This window comes from Acipenser ruthenus, chromosome 5 (assembly GCF_902713425.1).
Source record: "Acipenser ruthenus chromosome 5, fAciRut3.2 maternal haplotype, whole genome shotgun sequence".
In the NCBI taxonomy this organism is placed as follows: domain Eukaryota; kingdom Metazoa; phylum Chordata; class Actinopteri; order Acipenseriformes; family Acipenseridae; genus Acipenser; species Acipenser ruthenus.
Window position 1 is genome coordinate 54,311,874 of NC_081193.1, and position 16,309 is coordinate 54,328,182.

A 16,309-nucleotide genomic window follows, 5' to 3' on the forward strand; every position below is an offset into this window, starting at 1 on the left:
TAGCTCTGAACGTGATCTTCTGTTGAAATGAATTTAGCTTTTTTTGATTTGTCAGTTGTCTGCATTGTTGATGTCAACTATTTTAAACTTCCCACCTCTGACTCGCATGTTATGTCATTGTACAGTATGAGGAATTCACCAATCATGAAGCCGGTATTTGTTTGACCCCGTTGCCGTAGTAACCAAATGCACGGCATTGACGCCGGACCGTGTACAGCTACTGTAGCGCTGCTTCTACTTGATGAAAGAATGAAATGAACAGGGGAGGTGAAGAGTAATGTAAAATACTGTAAGGAAAATAAAATGCATATTTTTCACGGTAGGCAGTCTGTGAAATTCGTGATATCGTGAATTTTCCAGGGCCCTACATATAAAGCTAGCAGTACATATAAATCTGTGGTAACGTCTGCCTGGTCTGAAATACTTTCTCCGCTCTCCAATGGAGCTCTTCTGCTGGTTTCAATAAGCGGTACTTTTAACACATGCTGAGGCACCTAGTAAAGTTAGTGTTAGCCCCCATAAGTGAATATGGTTTGCATATCAAATACTTCCCTTGCAGTATTTTGTGACATAATTTGCATACATTTTCACACATTAACATTATTCATTATATTTAAATCACCCGAACACTGTACTTTTTCCACGCGCTAGGTTGCCTGCCACTGGTTAGTGAATACAGCAGGTGTACAAAGCAGCAAGTAAAGGGGCTTACTGCGTGCAAAACACGGTACCGCTGTTTAGTGAATGAGGCCCATAATGCTTTGATCTCTAGTTTGCTCCAAATAAAGCACATGCAGTAAGTCTGTATTCAGATCAGTATGCAATTGGCCACTTTATATATATATATATATATATATATATATATATATATATATATATATATATATATATATAAAGCCATGTTACCATTAAGTCTATTTCATAAAGGTAACTGAAGCTGCTATGTACACAAATGTTTGGACTGGTGGTGGTGCCTTTCTTTATGTAATTCTTCTGCCCAATAAGACAATTTTTTGTAGTTTTCATATTTTTATATATGATTGTGACAGAGAGTAAATGAATCTGAATCAACAATCTCCCTCTCGACCTCTGAGGGCACTGTACAAAAGGAACTGTGTGCCTCAAACTGAATGGTTGGGCAGTTCATTCCGGGGGCAGTCAGAAGCCGGCCATTCAGGAAAGGGATGGCGTCACGGTAAAAGGAGTCATCGCCCTAGTATGGTGAGCGAAGTTTCAGTCATGAATTGGAGGAGACGTGATTGAACTAGCTATCGGAGGGGGCGGGGCTGAGGGTACTGTAACACAGCAGGGAGGGGGTTAATATCCTCCCTGCAGAAAACATGTGCGTATGCACATTTTGGTTAATTGTGTAATTATTTTGTTAATTGTTTTATTAGTAATTATCCCCTGCACCTGGTGATCATTGTAAATTAGAGCCAGGTGCAGGGTATATAAAGGAAGCAGCCAGTCAGGGCTGCTGGTGTGTTTAGAAGCCCGCTTGACAGTGTGCTCAAGCGTACAAAGAAAAGGTAGTGTAAAAAGCTTTTTGTTTTTGTGTTAAACCTGTGTGGTTTGGTGTGTTTGTTTGGCAGGTAAACGGCTTCGCCATCCTGCGAGCTAGTCAGGGACCTGCCAGGAGCTAGGTGTTTATTTTTGTTTGTGTTTTATTTGTTTATTAAAAATAGCGCAACTGCGCTTAAAACTCAATTTCCTGTGCCCTGGGTCTGCTTTTAAAGGGGCAAACGAACGACTGTGAGTGCCGGCCGGGTTACAGTACTTTAGGGGGACATGGCGCCGTAATCATCTCCTTAAACAACAAGTATTTCTGCAGTTGCTGATAAATAAATCACTTGTCTGGAAAAGTATCCTGTTGTATCTAGGTTAGGTAGACCAGGAGTTCCCAAACTGGGGTCTAACGGTGAAGCTTCAGGGGTCCGCCGCAAATATGTAAAATAAAAAGGCTCTGGACATTGCAAATTATTCAATAAACACCCTTGCACCTGGAAATTGTTGTCTGTCTGTTTTGTATCCACTCTGCACTGTACTGCGAATATCATCAGCTGATACAGGAGCTCCGGTTTGATAAAGCCAGATTTCAAACCTACTTAATGTTGTATTATACAACTCTGAAAAATCTGAAATCACAACCACAAGCTTTTCCTCCATTTTATTTTTTATTTTTTTTATTTCTTCCTTGCAAAAGAGCCTCCCACTTTCCCCTGATTGGCTGCTGGTAGTTTACGTCACGGCGCGTCGCGTCGCTTGAGTGCCGATTCGCGTGACCACCTTCATTGTAAACAATTGCTTTTGCCGCGCGGCACTGCCACGTCGTGTCCGGTGTGAACGCCCTTTAAAAACTATTTTACCCTTTGCTAAAACATATATGTGTGAGACTGGGTTTTCCACACTGACAGCACTGAAGACAAAGCACAGAGCACGTCTGCATGTGGAGAGTGACATGCGAATATCACTGACTGGAATGAAACCACAATTCAATGACCTGTGCAGGAATTGCCAAGCACACTGTGGCAATGTGCCCCGCCCCTGTGTGCATTTGTGTGTTATATGTTGTATGTTACGTGTGTTAATGTTGGTGTATTGTAGTTGGCTGCACAGGATATAAATGGGTGTGTGCAGCACGAGTTATTTAAAATGTATAGTTGTATTTAAGCACGAGGATTGCACATCACTTCACGTGCATTTAAAGAAATTAATATGCGAGCACGAGGTTGCACATAATTAATTCACGTGCTGGGATTCAAGTGAATAATTAATTAGTAATTGAATCCCGGCACAACAGTATATATGGATGCACATTTCATTCACTCTGGGTTGTGTGTTCAGGGCGAAAGAACGGGAGAGAGTGAGGAGAGAAAATATAATCAATTGCTACGTGGTGCTGGAGGACCAGCACGGTATGTGTTTGTTTAGTGTTCGTCCCTGTGTGTCAGTGTCTGTTCGTTTTGTTTGTTTGTTTATTTTGGCTAAAGTGCCGTGTCCTGTGTTTTGTTTTGTTCAAACCTTTTATTTTACAATAAACCGGCGCAAGCAAGCGCCTTCATCATTTCATCTCATCTGCCCTGTCTGTGTATTTATCTTCTGGTTCTGATGTCACCACTCAGCCAGCCGTGTGACAACACCCATCCCATTAGGCATGCAGAACCCAGAGTACTTTGTAAGTCGTATTATTTACTTAAATTTATTTTTATCCTCATTCCTTTTTGTTTCATCGTTTAATTTGTTGTTTGCAATAAGAGTACGGTGATCTGCTCAGTATCTACAAGAAAAAACGTTGGCACTACCACTGGTCTGCCTTTATGCTACCATATGTCTCTTTTTCTCACGCAGTGAGACATAATGTGTGACTAAGTGTATTTTTGTAGGGATGTTGTTACCCTTGTAATGTATATGTAGTACATTATATGTAAGTTTTTAAAAAATGTAAGTCGCAGTGGATAAAGGTGTCTGCAGCTAAATTATTTAATAATAAAAATGATAAAGATGTCTGCTAATGACTAAATAATAATAATAATAATAATAATAATAATAATAATAATAATAATAATAATACAGCTTTATTTCATTGTTCTGGGGGGCCTTGAGCTGAAAAAGTTTGGGAAAACCCTGAGATAGAGAACTAAGAATGTTAATGAATCATTTTTCGTCATCCCAGTTAAGAGTGTAGACATTCACAAGAATCAATGGGGTTTTACATAACTTGCCTGTGACTAATATGGCGACCATTTGGGTCTGCATTCACTTGTCATGCAATGAATGGAGTACGTTTATGTACCAGAATAGCCGCACCTCTGGCTTTACTATGGAAGTTAGAATGAAATCGCAGCCTCACCCAGTCACTTTGAATACGAAACTGGTCAGAGGTACGAAGATGTGTTTCCTGAAGAAAGGCAATCCCTACAGTACGTTAAGGCGCTGGAGATGAGAAAATACCATCTTTCTTTTTAACTGGGTGGTTGAGACCCTTTATATTCCAGCTGATAAAATTTTGGAGCTGTCTGAAGGCCAAAACAAGAAAGATGCCAAGAAAAAATGCACCTTGTTTCACCCTATTCGCCAACAATAAGTAGTAGCAAAGTCACAAGTGCCAACACTACAACATAATAGAAAAGAAAGAAAAGAAAAAACAGACATCCAAGCTCCCCCCCCCCCCCAACACATCACCTCCCCAAACAAGGTGAAAGCTCCCCCTGAAAAAACAATTAGACACTGCACGCATTGTACACTGCATTACTGCACCTGCGTACTCTAAAGTATGGATGAAGGCAAACACATAATAACAATAATAATATTCATATTAATAATAATAATAATGACAAAAGATAATCAACAAGTAAACATACATTCACTGCTGTGCAAAAGTATTAGAAATGTTGCATTTTTCTACTCTTAACTCTGAAAAATACTGCATAATGTATCAGAGTATGCATTATTTATAGAAAAATAATGCATACTCTGATACATTATGAGCATCAACAATTTACTCAAAGCCTCCACTAGCGTTTTCTACTATTATAACAAACTTGATTTGCATAAAGAAGGAAAAACATTGAGTGAAATAGCTCTGATTTTCAAGGTGTGGTATCTGAAGCATAATCAACAAGTACAGAGCAGCATCATCTGTAATTGACAAACCAAGGACTGGAAGACCTAAAAAGCTGTCTAACAAGGATGAGCAGTACTTGAAGAAAATATTCTTAAGGAATAGAAAGAAGATAAGTGTTGAATTGACAACAGAACAGGCATACAAGAACATATGGTAATTTATATAGCACAGGGTTCTTATATGGTAATTCACGCAGCACGGGGTTCTTACATGGTAATTCATGCAGCACGGGGTTCTTACATGGTAATTCATGCAGCACGGGGCTCTTACATGGTAATTCATGCAGCACGGGGTTCTTACATGGTAATTCATGCAGCACGGGGTTCTTACATGGTAATTCATACAGCACCGGGTTCTTACATGGTAATTCATGCAGCACGGGGCTCTTACATGGTAATTCATGCAGCACGGGGCTCTTACATGGTCATTCATGCAGCACGGGGCTCTTACATGGTAATTCATGCAGCACGGGGCTCTTACATGGTCATTCATGCAGCACGGGGCTCTTACATGGTAATTCATGCAGCACGGGGCTCTTACATGGTAATTCATGCAGCACGGGGCTCTTACATGGTAATTCATGCAGCACGGGGCTCTTACATGGTAATTCATGCAGCACGGGGCTCTTACATGGTAATTCATGCAGCACGGGGCTCTTACATGGTCATTCATGCAGCACGGGGCTCTTACATGGTAATTCATGCAGCAGTGCCTGTAAGCTCTTACTCAGAAAGCACAAGAGGGGGCTCTTGTTTATTTCGATCAGAATCTGCGTTTCCAACTCTCTCTTTTGTTATTTTTTTCTTTAGTGCATACTACTATCAGTATATTCCAGATTTGATCTATGTTCTTGTATGCCTATCCTAATCGTGTAGAGGGGGTCTGTGGCAGGCTGGCTGGGCGGTGACGTCAGGACAGAAGCAGGAACTAAACAAACTGACACCAATACTGCAGGTTCAAAAAGAAAGACGCGGCTGGCCGCCGTTTTATTTATTTACAAAAATAAATCAAAGGTTTGAACAAAAAGAAACGTGTTCACAGACCGAAAATAAAACAGGTAAACAAAACAAAATCACGAACACAAAATATAAATAAACCATACAGGGCAGGCTGGGCAGTCGCTGTCACTGTTCCCGTATATTTTAATTTAGTTTCGTTTTCTCTCTCCTCGCTCTCTCTGCTCCTCTCATACACCCACCACGAGGGTAGAGAGCTGCAGGCTTTTATGCAGGTGACCATCTCCCGATTAGCAACAATTTAAACAATTAATTAACTCGGGAGATGGTCACCTTCTGCACAAGGTTTTCAATCTGGATGGGCTACCCATCCACGCTACTAAAACTAAACAAACAATCGGCTACGCCGTCAATATATTTCTAAATAAATACAAAAACACACAGCGCCTCGCCGTCATACAAATACAAATAAATCATAAAACAAACAAATACAAAACAATAACCTGCACAGGGGCGGAGGGGGAGACCCCGTTCTAAAAATAAATAAACAAATAATACGTACAGGGCTCCTCGCCCTGTTACAGAGTCATGTTAGTGTTAGGAACATGTAAGTGTCATGTTAGGGTTAGGAACATGTAAGTGTCATATTAAGGTTAGCAACATGCAAGTGTCATGTTAGTATTAGGAACATGTAAGTGTCATGTGAGGGTTAGGAACATGTAAGTGTCATGTGAGGGTTAGGAACACATCTGCAAAGCTTTTACACCAAATTGTGATTGCATTTTTTTTTTCTAAAAGGAAGAAACCCCAATTACAATTTTAAGTTGTTTGTATTGATGTGGTGACCTTATTGGGTGCCTTTTTTGTCCCAATAGATATAACAATATTTTTTGGAGGAAGTATATGTAGCATACCAGGCACTTTCACAATCTTCCAATAAACAGTTTACAAGAAGCTCTTTATACTCACTAAAATACAGCATATGGGTTACGGACAGATTTTCACTATGGAGCAAAGTGCAGCAAAACAGACGCTAATAAGTAAGATGAATATAAATAAAAACATAAGAACTCCTGGCCACTTAGTTTCAATGCAGTCTGTGTCCATGACTACTCAGCCTGGCTATGGTTTCAGCATTCCTTACCTGTGGTGTCCTGTTTGGTGACAAAGGACTCTGGAATCTGTGCACGGGGCAGGCGACACGCAATACAGATTAAACAAGACTGCAGTTCTGTGAGGAATGAGAGACAGAGAGATTTGCGAGACTGAGAAATGGATAAGCAATCTGGATCTGGTTAACACCTGAATGAATGACCACCAATGAATCAGCTGTCTTGTGCCTCTCTTAACAGAGTATGTTGGTTTAGTGTTGTGGATACTAAAGTTCACAGTATATTATCTCCGAACATAAGGAAATGTACAAGCTCATCTGGTTCCTAGAAGCTGCTTGTCAAGTTGGGTTTTAAAGGATCCCAGTGATTCAACATCAACAACATCACCATGTAACCCACACACAGGGTGATTATATAATAGTTCACTTCAGTATGGCATAGAAACAAAGTACATTGATCATGTGACTTCAACTTGTAGGACACAAAAAGGCCAACACAGAAATTAAAACCCCATAGTGGATGTCACCACCAACAGATCACATGGTGCTGTTAATCAATCTGATGGCACCCTGGACCAGGGTGTTTTGGTGCAACCTATGGCCATAAGAGACACTTATGGGATTATGCTAAATTGCCCTTATTGTATGCTGCAATTTGTACATCCATATGATTGATACATTTGCTGCCTTCATAAGTGGCCTAACTTAATCACCATGAAGCAAGGTGTGTGTGTGTGTGTGGCTGTGTGTTAATCGAGACTAACCTTCCCCCTCCTCTCGGACAGTCCTGGGCTGGGACACAGTAAAGCACTGCATGATCTCGTACCGCTGCTGCGCCTCTTGGTTTTCAGAGTCTGCCTTGTCTGGGGGGCGCACTAGCATGCGGCAGTTGAAGGTATTGCTGTTTTTGCGAGGGGACTCCTTCGGCCAAGGGACCCTATTCACTGTGGATTCAGAGGAGAAGAGAGAAATGAAGACACATGGTGCAGGGAACCCAAACACTGTGTGAGTGTGTGTGTGTGTGTGTGCGAGCGTGCGTGCGTGCGTGTGTGTGTGTGCGCGTGTGCATGCGTGCGTGCGTGTCTATCTTAAGAAGATGGTACTTAGCTGACTAGCTGTGCAACATTGCCATTTTTCAGCTGTGCAGATACTGGAGTTGGTTGTTGCATAACTTGTCTGTACACACTATGCAACACATTGCATCCAACAACCAGTCATTTGACCAGGATATGCTGTGTAACTTGTTACACAAAAGTAAAGCTGTGCTCAGCTTTTGCAGCGACTAAAATACAGTTGCATGCAACAAGCTGCAAAGTGTTGTGTGTAAGTTTACACAGAGCAGTGTGTCTTTAGCCACACAATCTGTTCCAGACCCCACATTCTCAGTTTAAACTCCCCTCACCACCACCAGTACCACAAATTCCCAGTACTCCCGGTCCCATACCCAGACTCTTGGGCAGCAGGTTGCGCACAAAGTCGTTGTGGTCTCCAACATGCAGGATGCTGTAGACGCTGGAGTTTATCAGCTCCTCCTGGTGGTAGCCCAGGTAATTCGTCACATTCTCTGAGACAAAGACGATCCGACCCTCGCGGTTCACCACAAAGAAAAAGCCATCCAGCGTCTGAGAAAGAGGGGGTTAACATTAGGGGGTGCCAGGGTTTCAATTTGTTTCATAAAATGTTTAAACTTTAGTTTGATTGAATTGTATTTAGTATTTATTGTTATCAGTATTATTATTATTACTCTAAACCCTGTTATAACCATCGTCTCCAAGAAACTATTTTCCCCTTGTGCCTGTCACTGTCTTTTTCCACCTTTTGTTATGTAACCCCCGACCAGGCATATAAACTTCTGTCTTTCACAGGAAGGGGGCTAATGTAGAAGCATTTACTTGATGTATACTTGACTGCCTGATTTTCTAATAGTTTTACCTTTGATTTCTTTGTTGTTCAAAGTAACGAGTGTTATTACAGTACCTCCAGTAGAAGGAGGCCGAGGGATTCCTTCTTAATCATCCCCTGACGGCTGGGCGAGATGACTGACTTCTGAACATCATCATCAGCTGAGACTGCGGAGGCTTCTTTCTCTAAACACAGAAAGACAAAAAGCTGGTTTTCAGAAAAGAGGAAAATACAAGCCCAATTGAGCCTCAATCAGTGCTAGTGATAATGTGAGGAAGCGTGCCACAGTCGCAGCACAATTAGAAGTTACTGTGGCTTTAATATTTCATGTCAGTTTGGTCTTGGAAGGTGGCAGAGCCATCCTCTCACTTGGGGTTCTGAGTAATCTCTGATTAACGTGCTTGTTAGCAGATTTAATTGCTCTCATTATCAGCACAAGAATATGAGATTTAGCTGATATGGCAGATGAGTAATAAAAAAAACCTCATTAACCATCTCTCAGAATTTAATTTTCCTGCTCTATATCCTTACACCCAGAGGAGCATTCAGAGCACTGGGACAAGGGCATTACACATCATCCTCCCTAATTAGAAATCAAAGCCATCCATGCAAATACACGAGAAACATATTTGAAGTTTCAGACGACTAGGTATCACTATGTAGTCTTTTATCTGTAGTGTTTAATTTGACAATCTACATACAGTATCCAGGTGAAGCAAGCAGAGAAATAGACTGATGAAAGCCATTATTATGTTCAAAATTACCAGCTTTCTAATGTAGCGTCAGAGTGGGTCATAATATCATTCTGTGTATGAAATTAACAGAATTGAAATATACAGAGGGGGGTCCCCCACTGACAAAGAATGCTTTTAAAAGTCATAAACTAACTGCTGGACAAGTGTTTTATCTTCCCCCATTGCTGAATGAATCATTTGGCACCGGCAGTATCTTGCACAAGGCAAGCCAGATAGTTTTTGGGTGTTTTGACACCTCGGACAGAAAACAGTCCATCTCATAAATCCAGTCGACAAGGGGACATCTAGGAACGAGAATAACCAATGAGAAACACCCCACGTGGACTCGGGCACAGCCCAAAATAAACAAACTGACCAATCACAGGGTGGAAGTGAGAATCACAAAGCAGCTGCGCGACTTTCAAAGGACATGCTTCCCATACGCGCTTCGCACACAAAGCAAGCTCCCCACACAAGGAAGAGGCCTCCAGGAAAGAGAAAGAAAGTTTCTGAAGTCATGGGAGCATAATTGCTTGAATTCACGGAAGGCAAGGAAGAACCAATGTTTGAAGAGAGCTCTAGTTCTTTGTCCTACGAGAGACTGAAACATTAACCGGGACACTGCCTTGATCTGAAAGCGGGTCTTGGATTCCACGTCGCTCCATGAAACGGACAGAAGCATAGCCAGCAACTGGGCCTAAGGTCATGCACTAGCCGTACAGAAGAATTGCAACAAGAACATTTCTACGAACTACGTAACTTTTCAATTGCAATGCATTATCTGAACTGAGTTAGATCTGATCAACTGAACTATTTCCAGCTGGAAAACTGCCAACAACAAAGATAATGCTGTAAGACTTGGAAATCAACAAGCTGATCTCCATTTGAAAATAACTATTTGCTTATTGCGAGCCGACACAACACAATGCGTACTTCATGCTAAGTACCGTCTTCTTTCATTAGAACTTCAGATCCGAGGGAAGAAACTGCAGTGTTCATCACCCACGAAGATTGACTTCTTTGCTGAAAATCGATAAGTATTCAACATATTCGAGAAATTAACTGTAGCAAATGTTAGTGGATAAATTGTTCTAAGAATAGAATATAACTTCCTGTTTCAGAGTATGTAAGAAATGTGTTTTGTTGCCTCATAAATGCAGACAATTTGATCATTGTCCCATTTCTGAGTTAATTAGAATATATACTCAATTGAGGTTGATAACATATTGTAGTGTAGATCACGTCTAAACTAAATAAATTAACATGGTAAAACTAATTTGCTAAATTATGTATTGGAATGTTGGATTTCATTCTGAATGGGAAGTTGAATTGATTCTCGTGCATTTTGATATGAAACATGATCGATTACAATGAGAAACGAGTATTGAAAATACTAATGCAAAGTAGACACTTTGTGTGATCAACCATAATTAATATTAGTATATTAACCATGTATGCTAATAATGTTATGGCCGTTGTAATCGTTTGACTATGCAATCAATGACCCGTATACTATTCCTGTATACTGCATATATCTAACCAATAGCCTTTCCTTTCTGTAATATTAGATTAGTTGTGCACCCTTTTTCACTCTTAAATAAACAATTGTTTTATATTTCTGACACGTTGTGTGAATGTCTGTTATTGTCCAAGGGAATCCAAGTTCTACATGATCCAGAACTTAAATAAGGTATGTCTCATTTCTTACATTTTGACATCCCTGAGTGGGCGACTAGAGACTAATTTATATTTAAATACATTGTATACCTAATTCACTACACTAATCATCAAATGGAATACATAAAATTACAAGTTGACGTTAATTTCACCCAAAAATACTGTCAATATGTAATTATTAACCTGACAAAACCCTTCAATAATGTTCTACACTACCACTGAATGCATCACAAAGTGTACGTCCCCCGGATGTAAAACAATAAGATCACTTATTTATAAAAGAATGCACTTTCCTGTGTGTACAGGACTTAGCAGTTATCCAATAAAAAGGATCGTGATATGTTAAAAGTAATTTGCACACATTTTTAAAAACTAATAGCTTTTCTGAAACCAGAGTTTTCAGGAATTCTTGTGTGCCTGTGTGGCAAAGTGCCCCCCCTGTGTGTGTTATATGTTACGTGTTGTGTGTAAATGTTGGTGTATAGGCATTGGTACACGGGATATAAGCGGTCTGTGTTTCACGTGTGTGTAAATTGTATATTTGTAGTTAGGCACGGGGATGGCACATCACATCACGTGCAAGTAAAAAGTAATATGTGAGCACGGGGAATTGCACTTTAATTAATTCACGTGCAGTTGTACCGAGATTCCAATTGAATGATTGACTAGCAATCGAATCTCGGTACAACTGCATAAAAGCTGCATGTTTTCACTCACTGGGGGTTGGTGTTCGGTGAGTGGAGAACGAGTGTGGAGAAGGAGAAAGTAAATAGTAAGAAAGTAAGAACGTAAATAACTGTCTCACTCACCGTGTTTCGTTTGTCTGTCTGTGCACTGTCTGTTTACTGTCTAGTCCGTTTTGTTTACCTGTTTATTTTGGCACAAGTGCCGTGTCCTGTGTTTTTGGTTGTGTTTAAAACCTTTTATTTTCTGTTTATTAAATGCTGAGCGCAATCACGCGCTCAGCTTAAACCAAACTCCACATCTCTGTCGTTTGTGTTCCTGTCTTCTGGTCTGACGCCACCCACTCTGGCCGTCTTTGTGACACGTGGTGTCAGAACCGGGACAACAGCGCCTCCAGGGCTCAGGCCAGAGCGGGAACCGCAGTTTTTTTTTTTTGTGGAAAAGTAAATAAAAAAAAAAAAATAAAAAAAAATGGAAGGCTGGAACTGGAGAGACGGCTGCAGTGAGCTGGAGGATCTCCTCGGCAGGTTGGAGGACCAAGGTTGGTGCCTTGCCTGCGGGGTGTATGGGCACACGGTGGCTGTCTGCCCCTTCCAGGAAGAGGAGGAGGAACCAGCCCAAAGGAGGAAGGTGAGCAGAAGGAGGCAGAGAGGGGGAAAAATGAGGAGGAAGCAGAGGGAGCCAAGGTGGTGCACCATGTGCATTGCATATGGGCATGAGGACGAGGACTGCCCAGAGCAGGAGCCAGGGGAGGAGGAGCCCGAACGTCCTGCGCCTGAGTGGGAGGAGCCCGAACGTCCTGCGCCTGAGTGGGAGGAGCCCGAACGTCCTGCGCCTGAGTGGGAGGAGCCCGAACGTCCACAGCCCGAGTGGGAGGAGCCCGAACGTCCACAGCCCGAGTGGGAGGAGCCCGAACGTCCACGTCCCAAGAGGGAGGAGTCGGTGCGTCCACGTCCCAAGAGGGAGGAGTCGGTGCGTCCACGTCCCAAGAGGGAGGAGTCGGTGCGTCCACGTCCCAAGAGGGAGGAGTCGGTGCGTCCACGGCCCAAAAGGGAGGAGTCGGTGCGTCCACGGCCCGAGAGGGAGGAGTCGGTGCGTCCACGGCCCGAGAGGGAGGAGTCGGTGCGTCCTGTGTCCGGAGGGGAGGAGCTGAAGGCCCAAACCCCTATTTTTTTTTGGGAGGGACGAGGGCGTGAAGCTCAGGCTCCACAGCAGCCGCTGTTTTTGCTGCTGAAGGGAGCCCAGCGGAGACGCCCGCCACCAGCTCTACCCCCGCTGTCGGAGGAGCCGGCAGCGCCACCAGCCCTACCCCCGCTGTCGGAGGAGCCGGCAGCGCCTCCACCACCACCCGAGGGAGAGGAGCAGGAGCTGCCTCTGCCTCCACCACCACCCGAGGGAGAGGAGCAGGAGCTGCCTCTGCCTCCACCACCACCCGAGGGAGAGGAGCAGGAGCTGCCTCTGCCTCCACCACCCGAGGGAGAGGAGCAGGAGCTGCCTCTGCCTCCACCACCCGAGGGAGAGGAGCAGGAGCTGCCTCTGCCTCCACCACCTGAGGGAGAGGAGCAGGAGCTGCCTCTGCCTCCACCACCCGAGGGAGAGGAGCAGGAGCTGCCTCTGCCTCCACCACCTGAGGGAGAGGAGCAGCAGCTGCCTCTGCCTCCGCCACCACCACCGCAAGGAGCAGAGGAGCTGGAGCTGCCTCTGCTGCCCGTACCTCCGCAGGGAGTACGGTGGCCGGAGCCCCAGAAAGGGGAGCTGCCGGCCACGAAGAAGGGGGAGGAGGTCTGGAGACCACTTTCCCCAGCAGCAGTTTCGCTGCAGGAGTTCTTGTGGCCGGAGCCCCACAGGAGGGAGCTGTCGGCTATGAAGAAGGGGGAGGTCGGGGGACCACCTGCCCCCGCAGCTTTTTCGCTGCAGGACGGGACCAGCATGCTGTCAGCCGTGCCACTACCGGCAGGGGAGCTGACAGCATTTCCAGCCATGGGCCCACTGAAGCCTCCCTTCCCAGCCCGAGACTTTTGCCTGGACTGCTGGGTATTTAAGGGGGGAGGTGGCCGTTGAGGCCATGTGTGCGTTGCACAAGGGGGGGTATATGTGGCAAAGTGCCCCCCCTGTGTGTGTTATATGTTACGTGTTGTGTGTAAATGTTGGTGTATAGGCATTGGTACACGGGATATAAGCGGTCTGTGTTTCACGTGTGTGTAAATTGTATATTTGTAGTTAGGCACGGGGATGGCACATCACATCACGTGCAAGTAAAAAGTAATATGTGAGCACGGGGAATTGCACTTTAATTAATTCACGTGCAGTTGTACCGAGATTCCAATTGAATGATTGACTAGCAATCGAATCTCGGTACAACTGCATAAAAGCTGCATGTTTTCACTCACTGGGGGTTGGTGTTCGGTGAGTGGAGAACGAGTGTGGAGAAGGAGAAAGTAAATAGTAAGAAAGTAAGAACGTAAATAACTGTCTCACTCACCGTGTTTCGTTTGTCTGTCTGTGCACTGTCTGTTTACTGTCTAGTCCGTTTTGTTTACCTGTTTATTTTGGCGCAAGTGCCGTGTCCTGTGTTTTTGGTTGTGTTTAAAACCTTTTATTTTCTGTTTATTAAATGCTGAGTGCAATCACGCGCTCAGCTTAAACCAAACTCCACATCTCTGTCGTTTGTGTTCCTGTCTTCTGGTCTGACGCCACCCACTCTGGCCGTCTTTGTGACAGCCTGATTTTGTACTTTCTTTTAAAATGTAATTGTGGTATGAGGATTTTGAATGTAATCAGTGATAAGCGGCTTTGACAGATGCATTTACCCATGTATTGCCAATGTTTCCATTTGGACACTTTTAAATACAGTAATTGGATACATATCCAAGGCGACTTACAGAGACTCAGGTGTGTGAACTATGCATCAGCTGCAGAATCACTTACAACTACGTCTCACCCGAAAGACAGAGCACAAGGAGGTTGAGTGACTTGCTCAGGGTCACACAGTGAGTCAGTGGCTGAGGTGGGATTTGAACCGGGGACCTCCTGGTTACAAGCCCTTTTCTTTAACCACTGGACCACACAGCCTCCTATAAGAATCCTGTTAAATTCCTACAGAATTGGATCAGGTTATTAAGCACTGTTTCCAAATGGGAGCATACCTAACTAGTGTACACACATACAAAGAGTTATCATAATTGTGTAATAATCACACAGTACCTGAAAGGTCAAAATCGAGAGTTTATTGGATTATAGTCAAATGAAATCCAAAACATCTACAAGAGGCTAGGCGTGTCTGATAAAAGGTTGGTGAAGACTGGTGTAGAATCAATGCAGGCTGCCATGTAGACTCTGAGGAAAGAGTCAAATGAACGGGCATGATATGCACATAAAGGTCCCCATTTTTTACTAAAATAACTTTAATAAATGGAAACAAATAGTCAGAATTCACATTCTGAAAGCAAATGGAATACAGTATTTGGCATTAGATGGGTTAAACTCAGATTTATAGACTATAAAGAAAAGTTTAGTGAAATAGCAATTCTGAGTGTAAACTTTGTTCTAAATTCATATTGTATAATGTGGTGTTTTGTACTGTGTCATGGCCCATGACAAATAAAGAATGAACATACTGTAAGTCCCCATACAGCTCATGATAAACATGTATGATGTATATTATACTGTTTTACATTCAGTATCTGTGAACTGTTGTCATGTGAGCTAGTACACATTAGAGCCGTTCTGAATTGCTGTACAATTAAAACGTCACACTACTAACTATATGGTCACAGTAGTTTTTTTTTCCAACCCTTGTTTGAACTTACAGTGACTACATTTATTTGCTAGTGTAATGCAAGGGACTCTCAGTGAGACATGTTTATAATGGCTGTTTTCCCCTTGATTTAATAAAGAAAGAAATATTACAACCCAGATAGCTGGCTATGCCAGGATGCACCAACATTGCCTGCCTGTCTGCCTCATGCTTCTGTTATGGGAGATCAATAGTGAAGCTGCCTCCTTATGTAACCTGCCAATAGCACAAGCTTCTTCACGTAGGGATACACATTATAGTGACAGGAAGGGCCTGGAGGGAGGAGGGAGCACCAGTGAGGAGCCTGGCCTCAACCCTGCCTAGCCAGAATTGAGCAAAACCGACACCTTGCTATTAAAAGTGCTGTGATAGGTATCAACCGGCTCTGCCAGGGCTAGCGTTTAATACGCTAACATTCACTCTCTAATATAAAGGCACACTGAACATTTGAGTCTGAAAGCTGCACTGTGCTCAGCAACATAAAACAGATACTGGTGGAAGAAGAAAGAAATATGGTATCTTCTGTCTGCTTTAATATTGTCATTTTTAGTCCATGAGTCCGGTTAGTTTGTCGGTGCCGGTACAATCGTTTTGACGCAAGGAAGACATAAACTAGCAATGTCCCAGTGGAAAAGGACATTAAAACATCAAAGGACTGGGAGTTTAAAAAAAGGCAAGAAACACAAATGATCTCATGAAAGTGGCTATTTATCAGAGTGAAAAAGACTACAAATATCCAAGCAAAACTGAACAATTTGCACTCCACATCAAATGGTAAACAAGGTGCTGTCACTCTGCTAAGCAAAGCTTCAACTTCGGGACTGC

The 16,309-nt window shown here is 43.1% G+C and overlaps 1 protein-coding gene across 3 annotated transcripts in view; it reads right to left on the reverse strand.

Moving 5' to 3' along the window:
• Positions 1-16,309, reverse strand: part of ncoa1 (nuclear receptor coactivator 1) — a 126,012-nt gene that overhangs the window by 73,206 nt on the left and 36,497 nt on the right. For all 3 annotated transcript variants that reach the window (XM_034004273.3, XM_034004274.3, XM_034004272.3), the window contains exons 4-7: positions 8,669-8,778; positions 8,136-8,313; positions 7,456-7,635; positions 6,725-6,811 (exon numbers count right to left, since the gene is read on the reverse strand). In XM_034004273.3, coding sequence (XP_033860164.3) covers positions 6,725-6,811; positions 7,456-7,635; positions 8,136-8,313; positions 8,669-8,778 — 555 coding nt within the window. The remainder of the gene's footprint in view (positions 1-6,724; positions 6,812-7,455; positions 7,636-8,135; positions 8,314-8,668; positions 8,779-16,309) is intronic.